At 42.8% G+C, this 21,015-nt stretch overlaps 1 protein-coding gene across 2 annotated transcripts; it reads left to right on the top strand.

Annotated features, from left to right (window-relative positions):
* Positions 1 to 10,015: 10,015 nt before the first annotated feature.
* On the top strand, positions 10,016 to 20,766 carry LOC123444085 (serine/threonine-protein kinase EDR1-like). Of its 2 annotated transcripts, none has more exons than XM_045120698.1 (17): positions 10,016 to 10,512; positions 11,856 to 12,218; positions 12,927 to 13,127; positions 13,422 to 13,610; positions 13,690 to 13,949; positions 14,835 to 14,918; positions 16,262 to 16,342; positions 16,820 to 16,912; positions 17,516 to 17,611; positions 17,848 to 17,968; positions 18,083 to 18,344; positions 19,001 to 19,124; positions 19,217 to 19,236; positions 19,365 to 19,521; positions 19,723 to 20,011; positions 20,232 to 20,301; positions 20,442 to 20,766. In XM_045120698.1, exons 2-17 carry the CDS (start codon positions 11,970 to 11,972, stop codon positions 20,522 to 20,524), a joined length of 2,379 nt encoding a protein of 792 aa, XP_044976633.1. In that variant the 5' UTR covers positions 10,016 to 10,512; positions 11,856 to 11,969; the 3' UTR covers positions 20,525 to 20,766. The 2 variants fall into 2 exon arrangements, with proteins under 2 accessions (XP_044976633.1, XP_044976632.1); XM_045120697.1 differs by having other exon boundaries at positions 16,250 to 16,342.
* Positions 20,767 to 21,015: the final 249 nt, after the last annotated feature.

Below are 21,015 nucleotides of genomic sequence, written 5' to 3'. Positions count from 1 at the left end.
GCGCCACCTCCTCCCGCCGGCGAGCCCCTCGGCCTCCTCCTTCCCGCGGCGAGCCCCGGTCCCCCCTCGGTCCTCCTTCCCGCGGCGAGCCCCGGCCCCCGTCAGCCTTCTCTCGCTCGGTCCGGGAGGGACCGGGCAGGGAGACGTCATCACCTCGCCGGATCCGGCCGGCTCCCCCTCGCCGGCACGTCACCACCATCATCACCGTCCCCTTCACCACCGGAACCACGCCGTCTCCTCCGCCCCTTCCCGCGAACTCCGGCTTCACCGGCCCGTCTCGTCACCGTTGGTGAGCCCCTCCTCGGGCTCCTCCCACCATGTCGATCTCCTCACCGCCCCGGTTCCGTTCCGGCAAGCGGGGCCTCGATCCGTCGACGGTAGACTCCGGTAGGAAGGTTTGAATATTTGGTTCCTCTAGGTTGAGTTGGAGCAAAGAGAGTTCTGTGTCTCTCTGTTAGCACAGAGGGATATGAGAGTTTTGAGAGAAAAGTAAATAAAAACAAATGATGTATTAGATGCGTATGTATGTATGTATGTATGAGATGTGATGTATATATTTGCGTATATGGATATTTAGAGGAATACGGTATTTGCACGGTTAGGTATCTAATAATAAAATGAGAAAATAACCTTAGGCCACTTACCGGTGGGGCCAACGCACCCACTGTCTATGACACGGAGGCCCCACGCGGTAGTTAATATAAATAATAAAAAAATAATGTTTTATTAAATAAATAAATAGATATATTAGTTAAAATAATTAATTAACATAATTAGAGTATGACACGTGGGTCCCTCGTTGAATTAATCTGATTAATAAATAATTAATCTTAATAAAAACTTGTGCCTATGACGTTCGGGACCCGCAGGTCAGTTGACCGGTCAAATGTTGATGTCAGCATGACATCGCGATGATGTCATAATAGGATTTTACTAAATCTTTTAAATCTGTTTTTAATTCTTAAATAATTAATAAAACTTTGAAAATTAATATTAAATAATCCGTAAGTCAGATCAAAATATTTTCAACATGAAAGTTGATCAGCAAAACGAGACGAACCCGGATACACGGTCCGTTCGTCTGTCACGCGTCCCTAGCATGGCAAACATGGAACTTTTCCATCGTTTCCAGTATAACCGGTAGTAGCCCGAGACCCGGAAAATATCGTCAGATATTCTTCCGACCCGTCTATGACGGATGTTGCTGCGTTAGCTCATGTCTAGCCTGCATCTTGCCATGTCATGCTTTGTGTTGCATCGGTGCTATTATTTATTGTTTCTTCCCCCTCTTCTTACCGGTAGACCCCGAGATTGACGCTGCTGCCGGGTACATCTACGACCCTGCCGATCAGTCCTTTGCCGCAGAGCAGCAAGGCAAGCAAACTCCCCTTGATCATTCCTATATCGCCTATGTCTTTCTTCCTACTGCTTGCATTAGTATTTTGCTACTGTTGTAGTTAGCTCCTATATCTGATGCATAGCCTGTTTTTGATGAACTGCTACTTCCAGTCCTGTACTTTTAATATGCTTAGTATAGGTGGAGCAGTCATCCCCTCTGACCCCGTAGCTCAGTTGCCCCGCTTGTTTTCAAATCTCGATCTTTGATCGACGAGCCAGACCCGACACAGCACATTCACCCCCCTTCGTTGTACGACGCTACAGAGATACTATCGGGTACCGAGGGTGACACCTCGCTAAGTACTCCTGATGATATCTCTGTAGTATAGCTAGTCGGTCATGGTTATCGAGGGTGATTCCTCTTTCACCATTCCCGATGACGCCTCTGTCGTGCAACCCCGCGAGTGTGGGACCCCCGAGGGTGATTCCTCTAAGCCCACCTTGACGGGTACATCGTTCGGAATCCAACGAGGGTGATACCTCGGATTACCCCGATGTTACAACCACACAGTTACTCGACCATGTTACTGGGATCATTGGTGATTAGTTGTAAGACGGGTGGATTCCCGTGAGACTGTGTTGCTGGCCTAATTAAAATGCTAATGGATTTGGGTATTTGATCTGGGTTGGTCGGAGACCTTTTCGCACTAACCGGCTACGCGGGAAGAATTATGGGTACTCGGCGTCGCGGTATCAGCCGAAGCTTTTCAGATGCCAGCAATGTAGCGGCGCGCGCCCGAGTGGTCCCGAGATGCATCGTGCTTGTGATTAAGGGATGCTAGGACTGACGTCGGCCGCCCACGCCACGTGCAGGAGCGTGAAGGGGAACTGGGCCCATGAACCCTTTGTGCTTAGGATTTAGACCGGCGGGCTGGCCTCTCTGATTAGTCTTAGGTGGGGCTGCGACGTGTCGATATTCCGATGCCGGGCAGGACCCAGAAAAGTATGTCCGGCCAGAGTGTTATCGAGCGTGATGGGACATGTGGTGCACCCCTGCAGGGATGAAAATTAACTATTCGGATAGCCGTGTCCACGGTTACAGGACGACTTGGAGTTGTGCCCCGATCTTTTACAACTACAATTGTTACTTAACTGGAATTAGTCTGCCTCGGGATTGCTTCCTCGCAGGGAGTCGAGGGAGGATCTTTAGGCGTGACCTCACTTTAATATTGTTGTAACAATATGACTATTAATGTTTTACCCGTGTTCTACTCTCGTCTATTGCTGCAAGACCCTGAAGATGCTAGTCTTCGATAGGACTAGGCCTTCTCTCTCTATTCTCGCTTTGCTGCAGTGAGTCCACATATAAACCCCCCCTTCTTTGATACTGATGCATATTTTAGAATAGTTCTGATGTAAGACTTGCGAGTACTTTGGATGAGTACTCACCGCTGCTTTGCTCCCCCCTTGTCCCCTTGATCCGTTTGCTGCGACCAGATGATGGAGCCCAGGAGATGGAGGTCCCCGCCACCGACGACTGCTACCCCGATGGTGCCTACTACTACGTGGAGGCCGCTGATGATCAGGAGTAGTTAGGAGGTTCCCAGGCAGGAGGCCTCGCCTCGTTCGATCGTTGTATCTTTTGTGCTAGCCTTCTCTAAGGCACCCCATGTTGTTTTATGTCTGTACTCAGATATTTGTTGCTTCCGCTGACTCGTGTGTTTATCGAGCTTTCGTATTCTAGCCCTCGAGGCCCCTGGCTTGTAATATGAAGCTGATGTTATTTTTATTTGTGTCTAGAGTTGTGTTGTGATATCACCCCGTGAGTCCTTGGGTTTGATCGTATGCATTTGCGTGTTTGATTAGCGTACGATTAAATCGAGGGCGTCACAGTTCACCATTGGCTTGTTTATCCCAGATCCTACTTCACGGGATCTCCGATCACATAGGTTGTGTTACCACCATGACAACTCATGTGGGTCTCATACCCATCTCCCTCGATGCATTATCTATCACAACACGTGGTATCCCTTTAGTAAAGGGATCTGTCAGATTTCTAGCCATTTGGATATAATCCAATGCTATCACTCCGGAGTTTCTTAAATGTCTGACATCTTTCAATCTCATTCTTATATGTTTGTTGGACTTCATGTTGTCCTTTGAACTCTTTACTCTGACAATAATTGTCTGATTATCACACTTCATAAGGATAGCCGGAATCGGCTTCTCAACCACTGGCAAGTCCATCAAAATATCTCGAAGCCATCCTGCTTCGACTCCAGATGTGTCCAATGATGTTTATTCTGCTTCCATTGTCTATATTGTTAATATCATTTGCTTGCAAGACTTCCAAGAAATAGCACCACCTCCAAGAGTAAACATATACTCAGTAGTGGCCTTTATCTCATGAGCATTAGAGATCCAGTTCACATCACTATACCCTTCAAGTATCAATGGGTATCCGGTATAGTGAACTCAATGGTTCATAGTGCCTTTCATATAGCGCATAATACTATCAACAACATGCCAATGTACATCACCAGGATTGTCATCAAAACGGCTTAGTTTTCTCACAGCAAACGCGATGTCAGGCCTCGTCGCGCTTGCTAGATACATTAGTGAACCAATAATTTGTGAGTATCTCAATTGATCTTTATACGTGCCTTTGAACTTTTGAATCAACACACTAGGATCATATGATGTTTGAGAAATTTTGTCGGGCCTTTGAACTTTGGAATCAACACACTAGGACCGGGCTTATCCCACCCTCATCATCTCTCAATAGCTTGATTTTCAATATAACATCAACCACCCCGAGGTCCTTCATCTCAAAGTTCTGAGATAAAAATGACTTAACCTCCTCAATCCCTTTGAGGTTGGTTCCAAATATCAATATGACATCAACATACAAACACAATATAACTCCTTCGCCCCCACCATGATGATAGTACACACATTTGTCAGCTTCATTAACAACAAAGCCAACATATGTCAGAGTTGTATTAAACTTCTCTGCCATTAGTTAGGTGATTCTCTTAGGCCATATAAAGATTTCAACAACTTATACACCTTTCCTTCCCGGCCATCTATAACAAAGCCATCTGGCTATTGCATACAAATTTCCTCGTTTGGCTCACCGTTTAGGAAAGCAATCTTAACATCCATCTGGTTGACGAGAAGACCATGTGAGTCCGCCAACGATAGTAGTACTTCAATGCTCGTGAATTTGGCCACAGGTGAATAAGTATCAAAGAAATTTTCTTCTTCTTTTTGGCATAAACCTTGGCCACAAGCCTAGACTTGTACTTTTCAATTGTACCGCCGGGCCTAAGCTTCTTTTTGAACACCCACTTACATCCCAATGGCTTGCAACGATAGGGGTATTCAGTAATTTTCCATGTCGCTATGGACCGCATGTTTCCAGTAGTCAACATATGGAGATGCATACACTTCTGAAATAGAATTGGGATTATCATCCAAGGTACACAACAAAATCATCACTAAAGGTCTTCACTGTCTCTTGTCTCTTGCCCCTACCAAGGGTTTCCTCGTCATCCTCCTCGAGATTTTCATTATGAGTTTGTTCATAATATTCCATAGGAACAGTAGGCCCAAGAGTCTCCTCAGATTTCTGTCTAGAAGTGATTTGCATATCTCTCATGGGAAAAGTACCCTCAAAGAACGTAGCATCCTTAGCCTCCATAATTGTACCGACCTTCACATCAGGTACCTCAGATTTGACTACTAGAAATCTATAGCCAACATTATTCTTAGCATAGCCCAAATTAACACAATCCATGGACTTTGGTCCAAGCTTACACTTTTTGGGGATTGACACACTGACTTTCGTCAGACAACCCCGAGTATGTAAATAGGAGAGTGTTATCCTTCTCTTCGACCACTGCTCATATAGAGTGACCTCATTATCTTTTGTCGGAACCTTATTCAGGACATGACATGAAGTCAATATAGCCTCCCCCACCATGCCTTGGATAAACCCGATGTATCTAACATGGCATTAACCAAATTAGTTAGCATATGGTTTTAACATTTGACAACCCCGTTGGACTTGGGTGAATAGAGATGCGTCCTCTTATGAATAATGTTGTGTTCCGCACAAAATGAATCAAACTCATTCGAGAAGTATTCTCCACCATGATTTGACCGGACTCGTTTAATTTTCTTTTCAAGTTGGTTCTCAACTTCGGCCTTAAGATTTTAAAGTGTTATACAACCTCATCTTTGGTATTTAACAGATACACATAGCAATATCTAGTTTAATCATCTATCAATGTCATGAGATATTTCTTTCCACCTTTAGTCAACACACAATTTATCTCACATAGATCTGAATGTATGAGTTCTAATGATGCCAAGTGTCTCTCCTCCGAATCCTTGTGAGGCTTGCAAGGTTGCTTTGCTTTCACACATGAATGGCACTTAGAACCTTTGGCTAAAGTGAAACTCGGGATTAAGTTCAACTTAGCTAGACATGTCATAACTCTAAAACTAATGTGACAAAGATGTGAATGACAAACTTCAGATTCATTAACACTTGAATGAATATTGTTCACAACTTTATTACAAAAATCCATGAGGGAAAGGCGGAGCAGACATCCTCTTTCATAAAATTTTCCAACAAAAAGTCCATATTTCGTAACAACTACTTTATTAAACTTGAAGACCAACTTAAACCCTCCTCTACACAAAAGAGAGCCACTAACGATATTCTTCTTGATGGCGGGGACATGTTGCACATTCTTCAGCTACATGATCCTTTCTGAAGTAAACTTCAGATGGACCATGCCAACACCAAAAACATAAGCACTCGTGCTTTCCCCATCAATACAGACCCGTGGCCTGAGACTTGGTAAGAAGAAAACAATGAAATGTTAGCACACACATGAATATTTGCACCTGTGTCCACCCACTATCGGTGGACTACCAAACTAAAAATATAGTAAATAAAATACCATACCCAAATGCACCACTCTCATTATTGATCACAATCAAGTTGTTAGACTTGGAGTCCTACCGTGACTTCTTGTACTTGTTTGGGAACTTGTTGGCCCAATGTTCCTCCGAACCATAAGTGAAGCAACCATCCCCCTTCTTGTTTTTCTTGAAGGTCTTCTTACCCTTCTTATTAAAGTTGGTATTCTTTTGGACATAATTCTTTCCCTTGGGCTTGTGGGAATTGAAGTTCCTCTGATGTACCATATTGGCAACATAAGGACTTTCAACCCATTTTCCATGCGAGTCATTTGCTCTCAAGTTCTTCTCAACACTCACATGGCCGATGACCACCCCTACTGAGAATTCACGCCTCTGATGTTTTAGAGTGGTAGCAAAATTCCTCCAAGAATTAGGGAGCTTAGCGATTATACACCTCGCGACAAATTTGTTTGATAATTCACACTTAAGAAGCTCAAGATCCATAGTGATGCATATTATCTCATGAGCTTGTTCCAATACAGAACAATTCTCGACCATTTTGTAATCGCGTAACTGCTCCATAACATACATCTTGCTTCCAGCATCGGTGACCCCGAATTTAGATTCGAGCGCCTCCAACAAATCCTTGGAAACCCCCACATATAAATATGCGTCAACCAACTTATCTCCGATCATGCTCAGAACTGCTCTAAGAAAATAGACAATGGCCTCCCTGAATGCCTTCTCTTGTTCAGAGGAGATCGTTCATGTCGGAGTAGCACAGTCGACCTAGAACATGTTCATTGTCATGAGCCATAAGGTGGTTTTGGTCTGCCAATGCTTAAAATATGTATCGGTAAACTTATCCGGTTTCAGTCCAACAGCAAAACCATGATTGCAAAAATTCCTACACATACTAGGTCTTTGGATTGTTGAGTAAATAGGTAATTTTCTGATTAAATTAATCCATGAGTAAAACATGAACATGACATTGATATAACTAATAACATGTTGATTATGATCCAAATAATCATGTACTACACACATAGTAGAAACATCTATACACATAACTAGTACTGATAAAACAGAAATAAACAGGAGCGGGATAGACATGTTATAACCTCCAATAGGCCAGTTGGTCGTAGTCGCGGTAGTGGCGGCGGCAGCTTCCTTGGCCGCCTTCGACCTTGTCAGCGGCGAGATGATTGGCTTCGGATGGCTGAGACATGATGACGATGACGACACAGACGTAGTGGAAGAAGTTGAACGGAGGCGAGCAATTGCGTAGGATCGCTCCCTAAAAACCTAATCACCCCTCTCCGTACATGATCCAGAGAGGCGGGGTTTCGAAGGCCTGCTCCCTCAACTCGCGATGCATCATGACGAGGCGTGGCATGGCGGGCGTTGGAGGAGGAGTGCACAAGGGCCATTTCTCTTCTCAAGCTCCAATAACATGTGGAAGAGAATCCCTTATAAGGAGGTTCAACTCCTTCTCCACTAGCGGGGTGGGACTAAACTCCTCACCATCCCTTGTCATGACACCTACATGGACCCTTAGAGATTTTTCAGAAATTATTGGATGGGCCTCAAGACCACCCCATATTTCAACAAGTTCCTCTGTCCGCGTGTGTCCCTCGTTCGCGTGCGTTCCCACCCGTTCTCCTTCGTGCGCGTGCGTCCCCGCCAGTCCCGAGCTGTCCATATTCATGGCATTCTAGAGCAGCCGCTCTGCGTTGACACCGGCCCACAACAGAGGCAATCTCTCGCTACTGGCATTGAAGTGGAGCGCCGGTGACTACTTCCTTTGGTGATCCGAAAATGGAGCAGAAAGTACCCACATGAGGATGATGCCTTTAAGCTAGGGTCTCATCCAAACTTTTTTTAAATAAACAATTCCAACTTTTGACTTGATCGAAATCAAACAACTCAAGAAGAACAACAATAATAAATATAGGCATGGGTATGAGTTCTTAATGCTTGCAATCATATATTTGTGTTGGGACCAAATATAATCTTAATTTGTGTGGTAGAAGTCACCAATCGAGATGTGCTTGTTACGAACCAAAGTGAGGGATGTGTACAAATTACATCTTGACCGACATGCATCATGCATAAAGATTCATTTGTCCAACGGAAGGGCCTATCTATCTCGTGGGGTTGCCTCGGTAATTAATATTACAATAGTGAGACAAAAGCTTTGGGCGTTCAATGACTACACCTCTCAAATCCCAGAGATAGGATTCAGTATCCTCTTGAGTCATACACATGCTCATTATACTATTATACTCGTTACCGGTTTTGTTCTTCTTTCTTGTTGAAGTGTTCCGCCATCCCTTTGACATAGTCATCTGTGTCTGGCGAGACGATGATGGATGCTGTCACACCGAGGGGCTCCTAAGAATATATCTTCATCGTTGGAGGAGCAAATCCCATTCTCGAGTTATCTAGTCCCTTGTCAAACTTTCTGATAAACAAGTTCTCGTTATGGTCACCGTGTTACAGATCACGTTCGAGGAACCCCAAAGCCCACCGTACGGTAAGAAGTGACTACGATGCTCTCATGGTCTAAGGAACTAAAACACACGTTAACACTGTGTGTTATAACAATTAATTTCACACGGTATTATCCCAAAGTATAACAAACAAGTTTGGGTCGATCCAATATGATTGTTCTTCTAACGTCATCTTTAAGACGATATTCAAATAACATATTTTTTATTTTTTTATCACCTTTAAGACGATAATAAGCCAATATCCGTGGCTGGTGGAGAACACAGTTTTCTCGATGAGTGTACACGTAATTTGGTATAAAACTACACGCTAATGCATATCCTGACACGACCTCTTTATCTCGGTGACGAGTGAACCAAAATGGACAATATGATGACATAGGGTCACAAGACACCTTTGTACAAAAGGTTACGATGGACGACAGATTGCAAGCATGCAACACTACCATAACCACGTGTACGGATTTATGACTTTTGTGCAAGATATCTATCCATATATATCTTCCTTTTTGCAAAACCTATAAATCTTTCGGATATTCATTTTCGGCGCCGGAAGTCTATTAGTCTGGCAAGGAGTGTTAAACATGACATCAATATGCGCATTCATATTTAAGATATCCCTAATCCACATGAGACTTGGTTTTTCTGATAGATCCACAAATAGTTATTATACGAAACTACAAACCCCATTGATGATTCAAAATGATGCCCAGACTCATTTGCATTTAAACAATAAATTAAAAAATAAACAGTGAAGAAACTATTTTTCTAGTCATCTAAGACAATCATGTGCGCTAGGAGCATGCAAAATTTTGTGAATGCATAAAAAATGTTTTTTCTACTGTTTACTCGAATTTGCTGTTCACGTCGTCTCTCTGCACCAGAATAACCTCTCTCCCATACAACCGTTCACAACAAATATTTTGAATATTTTAATATAAACTATGTATGAATGAAATGACTGAACAAACACACTAATACATGTGTGTACACACACACTTGATTCAAAAAAGAAGTTAAAACAACTTGGAGCAACATTTATAGTGTTCAAGATCAAGTGACCAGATCACTCCACTCCGTGTCCGTACTGTCAATGTTCAAAATCGAAAGACGTAAAACTGAGAACACACCGAAAGAACGAGCCAATATTAATGTTCGAAGCAAATGCGCATAATAAAAACGGTACGGGCCGGCCGGCCGGGCACACAAGAGAGCAAAGTGCTGCTACGAAACCCCCGTCACCAGGGCTCTCCCTCCTGGCCGCCCTGCCATTCCACAGTCCCCGCACAAAGCCAGCCAGTGCGTACCGACGCTTCCCCCACAGCCTGGACTGGAGCCGCCGTACTTTTCACTCTCTCGTCGGCTCCCTCCCTCGTTCCCGGGTCTCAGCTCTCAAGTCTCAACTCCCAGTTCTCCTCCTCCTCCCCCTGGCCCTCGCCCGCACGCTGCTCGCTCGATCGTCGCCTACCTAGTACCTACCATACCATCACACCTACCGCCCCTCTCTCCCACTGTCTCTCTCGTCCGCACCGTCAGACCCCCCCGCGCCCGCGATCGACCCCGCGCCGCCCGCACGCTCCCGAATCCTCAGCCGCCGGACGCCTCCTTCCGACGAAGCGAAGCAGGCCGCCTCGGGCTCTCCGCCACCGCGTCCTCCTCCCTCCGCACTGCGCCGGCCGCTGCTGGATTGGCGTGGAGATCCACCTGGGCCTGTTTCTCCTGCTGCCTGGTAAGCCGGCCCTCCCTCACCTGCCTGGATTCGTTTCGCTCTGATCTAGCCGGTCTGCCCTGGCCTGCGCCGCGCTGCGAGAAATCGAATCCGAATATATGGTCCACGCCCTGTGCAATCTGTGTAAATGCGTCCGTACCGGGGAAATATACTCGCTGCAGGTGCGGATTCGCTCGCTGGTACGCCGCCAGTGCACGCCGCCCATCCGTATGATTCGGTTCCTGTTGCTCAGCGCGCGCGGCATCTCAGTCTCAGGGCCGTTATTGTCCTGCGACCCCAGAGAATCGGACTCGAGGTGCAGGCGCGCATGATTCCTCCCATTTCGGTCATAAATAGCCGCCGGAGGAAAGGCCTGAGCTACAGCCCGACGCCGTTACATGGTCGTTTATGGAATTGTGGGATGTACTATGGTTACTGTATGTTGACGCGTAGAGTACTGGTCTGTTTTACCTTTTTTCCATTTTTACCCAAGGTTTTTACCAGAGTTGCTATTTTTTTGGTAAATAAGAGCCTGGATCTACACCATATAGTTACAGTGTATGCCCCCTTGTACTCGTAAGTGGACCCAGTTAGGATAATTGCCGACATGTTTTGGCTGCCAGCATGAACAGCGCCCACTGGTCATAGCATCTACTAGTAGTTGGATAAAATGTGAGTTCACTGGAATTGTACATCATGCTATGCTTGGTTGTATGCAATAGAACATGCAAGTTGCCCTGGAAGTTTGTGATGCGACATGGCAAACTTTCATGTGATGTTTCATGTTGGGTTCTTTTTGGGAAGCTGATGGCCATCAGGATGCACGTCAGCTGATGAGACGTGATTCACTTCTATTTAGCTACTAATCCTTCGTTGTACACCACTAGCTGAGCTTTACCAATCACAAAGGTTGCCCTTTGCCCTGGGCAAAGCCAAAGCCTCACGCAGTTCACATGTCCTCACTCTTTTCAGTTGGATGTTTCCATCAAGTTTTTCTGAATTTTGTAAAGTAACAAGTAGTCAATTGTTTCTCTCACGTTTGCACCTATCACTGTACTTTTAAATAGTCTGTTAATCAATCATGCGTTTTGTTGTTAAAAAGACGATGTGTTCTCACCATCAGCTTTAGTAGTAGACAAGGTGTATAGACGGGTTGAGATTAAGCAAATCCTGACTTGCTGATAAGTCAAAAGTAGTTGGTTCTGATGCAGAGCTGGCAATCAGTTTGGTGGTACTGCAGGTGGGGTGAAAGAATCCCCGTGCAGATAATTAGATTTAAGAAAGCTCTGCTCTCCACTAAACTTTCTCTGAGTGGTTTATGCTTTTTCTTGAGATCTGTATTAAGTTTCTTCTTTATTTTGCAGATATCAGCCAGACTGATCAGTGGTCATATCGAATACAAAGTTTTCTTGTATGTTTTGTTAGCATGCAAAAGATGGTTCCCATGGGTTCGGAATGAGGGACTACACTATCTAGAAATGGATGAAACACCAACTAGTTCTGGGCGATCTGAAGCTACTTCATGTGAACCTAGTTGGTGGCCGCCAGACTTTTTGGAGAAGATAGAATCTGTTGCCTTAGCAAGGGAACAAGAAGTTTTGGCTGAAAAAGAATCCCGATTCAATCTGTCAAATTCAAAGTCCTCATCCTGGAAGGCTTCTCAGTTACTGTGGTCAACTGGAACTTATTCAGGGTTTATTCCAAATGGTTTCTATTCGATCATCCCGGTGAGGATCTCCCCCTCCCTCAGTAAACATGTTCTGTTCTTTGGAGACATGGTCCTTGTAGAAGAACTACACTAGATTATTTGTGCACGTCATGTGGCTTTTGAGTTAGATGCTCCCAAATTCATGTCAAGCACTCACTTTCTGAAGAAGATGCTTAATGCTCCATCTAAACTGGTAACCATGGACGTGGACTTAATTTGATTTTTTTTGGTTGTCCTTGGCCTGCTGCTGTTTCCAGGACTCTATGTAAGACAACACATGTTATCCTGCCCATATCTTCCTTCTTGTGTTGTGCGGGTCTTGATGGATAGTTCTTTTGGTGGCTTTGTATTATTTCAGTGTAGTAACGATAAATCTGAAAAATGGAACAACCTATATATTTGAAGGGCAGCATTGTTGTAGACAATTACATTTCATATGGTTCAGAAAGTGTCACAGTTTTGTAGCACATGAAGCATGTCAACCTTCCCAATGTGTTTTTTTCAATGAGGAATGAAGTTGTTTTCTCGGAAAATTAGGAATCAAGTTCCTAGGTCACAAAAATTATGGATCATTGGAAAAGTACTAGAATTTGGATTTATTATTTCGCAACAATTTCTACTTCTCTTCTCGAACTGCTTATTAAGTCCCGAATGATTTAGAGGATGCTCTGCTTTTGTTTCAGTTCTTTGTGGTTATGTTTTTTCCACCTGTGACGCTCTCATACAGGATAAAAAGCTGAAGGAGATTTTCCCAACAATACCATCACTAAACGACCTTCAAAGTCTTGAAGCAGATGGGCTTAAGCCTGAAATAATTGTCGTAGATGCTGAAAAGGATAAGAAGATTTTCATGTTGAAGCAGCTTAGTGGCGCACTTGTGAAAGGATTGAACAATCCAGCTCTAGTGATAAAGAAGATAGCAGGTTTGGTAAGTTCTAGAAATTATAACCGGGTACAACTGTTTATTTTTCACATGTGCAATTCCTCATCGGGGGCTTGGTTGATCACTGCTATGGTATGATCTTAGGGTACTTTTGATGCTTAATAAATGTAAAACCAAATTTGGTTAAAAAAACTTTCGGTTAGAGTAGAACTGGCGACTCTGATATTTTAGTTAGTCCTTTCTTTGGTTACATCAAATTGTTCTTGTTGAATTAAGTAAGAAAAAATTAACTTGTTGCTTGATGTATCAAATAAAACTTGGCAAGTTATTCTCGAACAGGTTTTTGACTGCTTCAAGGGCCAAAACTCTGATGCAAGCCCAGGAAGAGCTTCAACCGAAGATATTCACTTCTTCGGAAATAGAGGACCACAACTTCTTGGGCAGATAAGGCATGGATCATGCCGACCCCGAGCTATCCTATTTAAAGTTCTTGCCGATGCTGTTGGCCTTGAGAGTAAACTCGTTGTGGTATGTTGACATCCCTTTTCAATCTTTTGTATATTTCAGATATTTCTTTGTGCATCGAATAATATTCTGTCCTTCATAGGGTCTACCTGATGACGGTGCAGTTGGATTTGTGGACTCCTACAAACATATGTCTGTGGTAGTTCCGCTGAATTCTATGGAGCTACTTGTTGACCTTATGCGATTTCCCGGCCAGTTGATTCCTTTTTCAGCCAAGGCCATCTTTATATCACATATCTCTGCTGCGGGTGAGAGCGATTCAGCTGAAAATGACTCGTGTGATTCTCCCCTGGAGCCCAACAGCCCTCTATATGGATTATCTGATAAAGTTGAAGCTGAAGGGTATGCTTATGCATGAAATTTCTCCTCTTAGTTATGCAATTCAGGCCTTTGTTATTTTTTTCATATCACCATGAGTATCGTCATAGAGAGTTCATAGTTCACTCACTCGACAAATTTAGTTGGCATATTGAGTGGCTCACACCCTTTATGGATGAACTTATACCGTGAACCTTTGAACATATAGCATGGCCTTATGATTATTTATAGATAAAAAAATCATAGCTTGTGTTGTTGGGCAGGGTATTAGTGACTTTTAAACATAATCATGTAGTAGAACTGTAAGATTGATAATTATTCTAGCATATGATTGTTGAAACCAATAATTTTGTAAGACAGATGGTGATGTATGCCCCTTGCTGGTTTAGGTTGGTTGGTTGGAACATTATTGATTGTATGGTGGCTACAACAGTGAATCTTCACACTGGCCGCAATAGAAGCTGAGATAGGTTATTTGCATGAAAAAAATACAGATATTTGTGAAATTGGCATCGGAAGTTTATATCTGACAACATTAACCAAATAAAGAAATTGTACAGAAGAAAATCAGTCATGGATATTTTAATTGTATAGTTGTTGTGCTATAGTTCTAAATAGCGTCTGTATTGGCTGATATAAATATTGCGGTTTTGGCTGCCTGCTTATATCATGTCTACGAGCAGGATATCCAATACTTTTAATCTTGAAATTACCATTAGAAAGGCAAAGAGATCTAGTAGAAGAATAGGTTACATGCTCAGGTATATCATATATGGAGAAAAAGGCACCTACCAGCTGTATCGGTTCTTTCCTTTTTTTTGTGTGTCCAATCCTTCTATTATTATTTTCTAGCTTTCTAGAGTTCATATTTGAGCAAGATAAAAACATTCCATCTCTATCTCAGTACAGAACCGAAGCTTCATCAAATCTATCTGGACGTTCATTGCGTAATACAATGTTGAGATCGAGAACATTTTCAGAGGGGAAATTAAGGTATCACCTAATATAATATTAGTCACTATCCGTTGATTGGTAAATTTTGCTTTAGTGTACACCCCTTTGGGGATATGGCTTTCAAATTGCAGTCACTTACAATTACAAAGCATAGTTCCATATTTTTCTCTGGTTATCAGTATTGTTAAGCTTCACAACCAAAAGTCTGAACTGATGGAAAAGGCTAGGTAATCCACATATACACTTCAACACCCCCTCTCATGTGTGATGCGGAAGTCAACACGTGAATAGACTCAGAGGTATGGCTCAAGAGGGCTATACGTGGATACAGAGGGGGTTAGCAGCATTTTTTGGATTAATTGCGAAGTCAGGACTTGAACTCAAGACCTTAGGCATTGATACCATGTTAAGCTTCATGCACTAGCCAACACAACCAAAAGTACGAACTGATGGAAAAAGCTAGGTACTACACATGTACACTTCAACAAGTATTATTGCAAGGATAATAATCATTGTTATTGCAAAGTACGTACTATGCTACACAAATCAATGTACACATGCATGCAGTGGATTTTTCCATATCTGCATGCAGAATTTTAAAGTAAGTTAGCATTCCAACCCCATACTCACATCATACTCTAGGATCATCTCAAGTCCTCAACATCCATCATATAGCCGCAGTGGCTTCTTGGCTTGGACGAGCCCATGTTACATCGAGAGGGTCTGTGGAAGGGGCGTGAGGCAAGCTGCCGGACACATGTCTCGCTGCGGGAGGTGGAGAATTTTGTACATTCTGGAACATGTCTGTCAATGCAGGAAGTAGATTGATGTGACAAAGATAAGTCGGGAGTCAGTCGGGTGAAGGAGGCCATGGCAGAGCGGTGAGCCGAGTGGTGTTGCAAAGCTGGAATTCATCACATTACCAATTAAGCACTAGTTTGAATACCCACCTTTGATCTGCATTAAAGCTCGTAACCTATTAAAAAGGCCGCTCATGACGTGTTGTGCCCGGCACGGTCGCCGGTTGCCCAATCTTCGGCCCACCACCCCTTGCGGGATGTGGAACCACATGCCGCATCACGCTCCTTGCCAAGGGGGTTGGGAGCATATTTTGGTGTGATGCCTAGGCAGGCATGCCCTCAAGAGTGGCAAAGATCTTTGACATCTACCCGAACATTGATTCCTGGTCCTTCACCTTTAAGATGGATCCTCCTTCTCTCTTATGGAATGAAAATTGCTATTGCTGAAATGTCTTGTTTGTTTTGTCAGAATTTTATGTAATAATCTCATACTTGTGTTGTGTCACTAGGTTTGAGTTTTATTGCCTTTTCCATTGCATTTTCTAAGAAATTGTTGGTCGTTTAAATCAGCACATCATGTAGTGAGCCAAACATCGCAAATGCCTTCTGGAGGCGAAGCCAGAGGAGAGGAGTTGCTGAGGAACCTCGTGGTGCTAGTTCAAGGTTTCCACTCGATTCTAGGCATTAACTGCTTTAGTAAAATTTTGTAATCCCTTGTATTACTGTTCATAGTTCTTATCCTACAACCTTATTGCTGAGAGCTACTATGGTATTTTTACCGGGGGTTTAATGCACTGATTTTTAGGTTCTATGCATTGTTTATAGGCTTGGGGAATTCCATTTTAACTAATTACATGCTCCTTTTGTTTGATTTGCAGATGCACTCATACACACCTTTCCTAAAATCATCCTATTTTGTATTCACCAAAGCTTATCAGTTATCACAAATATTACCATACTACTTGCATGTTCATAGTTTGCATGCTTTTCTGTGTTACCAAATGTTTACCTAGTAGTGATTATTCTCTTACATGATAGGAACTATGAGCATCGATCTATTGTTTCATTGTGTCTTCCTCCCAGTTTCTGGTGGTATATATGTTCTCACAGGATAACTTTGTCGTTTTCCCCCTGATGTAGTCCTGAGCATCCATTAATGAGGGCAAAGGGAAGATCTATACTTGGTGGTGACCGGCAATCATTTCAAGAATACACCGATAGAGTTACATTAAGGTTTGCCAGTGTTTTCTTATGGGTGTGGTGTTGCATTTTGTTTCCTGTCGTAACTATTTTCCATGGTATATCGTTTGACCAATGTGTTTCAGTTGGTCAGCTTGACAGCCTACTGCCATAAATACAAACTGCTGGCTTGTTATTCCATTATGTTCTTTCTCTTAGTCACTGCTAGTAGAAACCATACGATTTGATATATATGTATCTAGGAGGTAAATGCAAGCTCTCTAAAAGAAAAGGGGGAACCAATACAAGTGTTGCACACGATAGATGGTGAAATCTACCTTTTTTTAGTTAACCACTACCCTTATCCCCAATCGTAAATATACCTTTGTGTTGCTCTTCATAATGGAAACTAGTTTGAATATGTTTCTCTTACATTTCTGAATTTTTGATCTCCATCCATATGTCCATGTCCATGATTTTGGACTCAGGATCCTCGATAGTTTTTGAGAAGCCAAATTAATTTGCATCCTTAACCCTTGTAAAGACCAAGAACTCCTCCAGTGTCAGTTTTGTTATTCTTTTCTGAAGCTTCTTTTCATAATTGTGAAAGTAATTCAGATAGCAACCCCATTTTTTAATAAATCATTACACTTGCAGATCAGATGATCAGGGGGCCACTAGTACACCTAACCCTCGAAGAATAAGACGAAGAAGCATTAGCATCACACCTGAGATTGGAGATGACATTGTGAGGTAATTCTTGTTTTGAACTATATGATGGGGTTGGAGTTTCCATGATCATATTAGAAGTTGTGTAGGTGTGCTTGCTTATTGCCTTCAATGCAGTATAGCAGGATTCAAGTGTCATTGAACAATTTGCTCATGGCCATGTATACTAGATGCTAGATATCCTAGAGCATGTGTCTGTATTTTGTTAGATATGCTCATCGAGCATCCGGTATTCACTGTTTAAATCTTAAACTTGACAGGGCAGTTCGGGCTATGAATGAAACACTAAAGCAGAATCGCCTCCAAAGGGATCATGTTAATGATGGTTCATGTTCATTTATTGGGGAGGATAAAACCAATGCAAATGACTGCCCAAATAATGTACATTCTTGTTTCATTGCTTTATGTTATATATGTTGCCTTTTTGGTCTCCTGTGTGTGTAATTCCCTTGTGAATTTCATTAGTTTGGGATCCTAATTTCATTTCATTCTTAGGATGATAAATCTGGGACGAACAATGGCTTGAGAAACCGAGCTGGTTCTACTCAGAAGGCTATGTCATTGCCTACTTCTCCTCATGACTATGGGGGTGAAATTTCTGAAACAAACAATAATTGTGATTTTATAAGCGAAGAGAAGATGGTATTCGCATGGAACAAGGTTTTGCAAAGCTCCCCTTTTAATAAGCCTTTATCGCCTTTCCAAGAGTGGAACATAGATTTCTCTGAGCTTACAATTGGTACACGGGTTGGAATAGGCAAGTCATCTTGAACTTCCTCACGCAAATTTACTATTGTCGACTTGATGCATGTGTTTTGAAATAAACCTCTCCCATTCTTTTGTTGTTATGCTTGTGTTCTTTGCAATGATAAGTGTCTGCTGCTTTTATCATGGTATGATATGTTTGTAGTATGCATTCAGAATCAAACGATCGACAAAAAGTGATTTTTTATGTCTTATCTACTCGTACCTATCACCAGTGCTTTTGACAATCGAATGAATCAGATTCAATTGTATCCTAAGTCTTACACAACTTCGGCAAAGCTATTCATAAAATCTTATTATTCTTTACTGAAAATTTATTGAAATAAATCAAATATTCAGGTAGAACTGTGTAACTGAACGGCGTTATTTTCTAAGAATTTAACGATGTTACCATTTTGTTCATGCTATCTTTATTGAGGGCATTAAATGGCGTCTATTCTGCTCTGATAGTTAGAAACAATGAGAGTAGACATGCTAATAAACATGGAGACTTGTTTAGACCATTTGATAGTCATCATAGTGCAGTCTTCTGTTTCATATTGAAAGCTCTAGCTTGAAATGGTCTGTTTTTCTTTGTGTTTCTATTTGTCGGCATTTTTTTAGCCTGGCAAAAGTTCAGAGCTCACCTTTTTCGAAATGTCTCACCAGGATTCTTTGGAGAGGTTTTCCGTGGTATATGGAATGGCACTGATGTTGCCATCAAAGTATTTCTGGAGCAGGATCTCACGACTGAAAACATGGAAGATTTTTGCAATGAGATATACATCCTGAGGTACCCGAGCCACTCTTAATTCACTAATGTGGACAATCTCTGTTTTTCATTATCTGCATGAATGCATTAATAATTTTACTATTCCTTTTCAGCCGGCTGCGGCATCCAAATGGTAAGAGTTCATTTTGACAAATGCAAATTATTGTATGAAACTACAATCTCAGTATCTCCACTCTAGACCTCAACTGCCATATGTTAGGTACAGGGCTCTTAAACGAACTTTTGTTTTCTGTTCTGTAGTAATATTGTTTCTTGGGGCATGCATGGTACCTCCGCACCTGTCAATGGTTACTGAATATATGGAAATGGGATCACTGTACTATCTTATCCATATGAGTGGTCAGAAAAAGAAACTCAGCTGGCGCAGGAGGCTGAAAATTATTCGTGATATATGCAGGTTTGCTGTTTCCCTGTACATAAACATGTTACTCTATACATACCTGTTGGCTGTTATTTGATGTCCTGGAACTTCTAAGAAAATACCCTATCCATTTGATGTGATCCTCTTATCATTTAGAGCTTAAATCCTCAATCTTGTCCCAGCTGCTACCACCTTTTAACATTAATTGCCCATCTAAAAGGAATTATTTTGTGAAAGGGGATTGATGTGCATACACCGCATGAAGATAGTTCACAGGGACCTGAAAAGTGCCAACTGTCTGGTGAACAAGTATTGGACTGTCAAGATATGTGACTTTGGCCTCTCTCGAGCGATGACAGATAGTCCTATGACTGATAACTCCTCTGCTGGCACACCAGAATGGATGGCCCCTGAGCTCATAAGGAACGAACCCTTCTCAGAAAAATGTGACATTTTCAGCCTTGGTGTGATAATGTGGGAGCTCTGCACATTGAGACGCCCATGGGATGGGATCGCCCCAGTTCAAGTAAGCATTCATCCACTTTCATCAAAACGTCTGCAATATAACCGAATCATCTAGAGATTCTCTTAACTGAAGCATACGCGGTATTCTGATCTCTACGGTTTTGATCATTAATCCGTCTGGTGCATCCCTATTTCTTGATGGTTCTTATACATGTTAGTAGGCAAAGCAGTTATTTTGCCCCAAGTGTTGTTGGCTGAACTTGAGAATTGGCGTTTTACAGGTGGTGTATGCAGTTACTGAAGGGTCGGGGCTTGAAATTCCAGAAGGGCCTCTTGGCAAGTTAATTGCAGGTAATGATGCTTTCTGAAGCGATGTTTTTATATTCCAGGTTTCCGGTGGAACAAAGTCTGGAATCACTTTGAGTCAATGTTTTTCAGCTTATTCTGGTCTTTAGTTCCAGCTTAGGGACAATTGTTTTTGTTTACTGCAGATTGCTGGGCAGAGCCCCAAGATCGGCCGAGCTGCCAGGAGATCCTCACTCGCTTGCTCGACTGCGAGTACGCTGAGAGCTGAGAGCCTGAAACGAACCTGGTGAATGCTTCACTCCCAACCTCCCAGTGCCTTCAGAGGTGGAACCGTTTCTCTGTATAAAACTTGTAAAAATCTAGCCCGTTGATCCTGCAGACCGGCAAGGATATACATATATTAAACTCTTGTATTTCGGCTGTATATCGGCGACCCTTTCTTTCAAATTTGTAAAGGAAAAATTCTCTCCTTTTAATAGAAGAATGTTGCAGGGCTAAGGCTAACTCCAACGCAGACGATCCATTTTGTCCGTCCGTTTGAGTCCGCATGAACAAAAACGCGGTCAATGCGTCGCTAACGCAAATGGATGGGTGTCTGTTTTTTTTTTGGGGGGGGGGGGGGGGGGGGGGGTTTGCTGTACAGATTTGGCCTTAGGATTGCGTCGGCAAGCGCGACGCCCTCGCTTGTCCTCGCCCTTTGCCCGTCATGGCACAACGGCCATTCTTGCCCATCCCCTTCCACAATATACACCCTGACCT

Source organism: Hordeum vulgare, chromosome 3H (assembly GCF_904849725.1).
Source record: "Hordeum vulgare subsp. vulgare chromosome 3H, MorexV3_pseudomolecules_assembly, whole genome shotgun sequence".
Lineage (NCBI taxonomy): Eukaryota > Viridiplantae > Streptophyta > Magnoliopsida > Poales > Poaceae > Hordeum > Hordeum vulgare.
The sequence above is the reverse complement of the archived record's forward strand: the minus strand, read 5'-3'. Positions and strand labels throughout refer to the sequence as shown.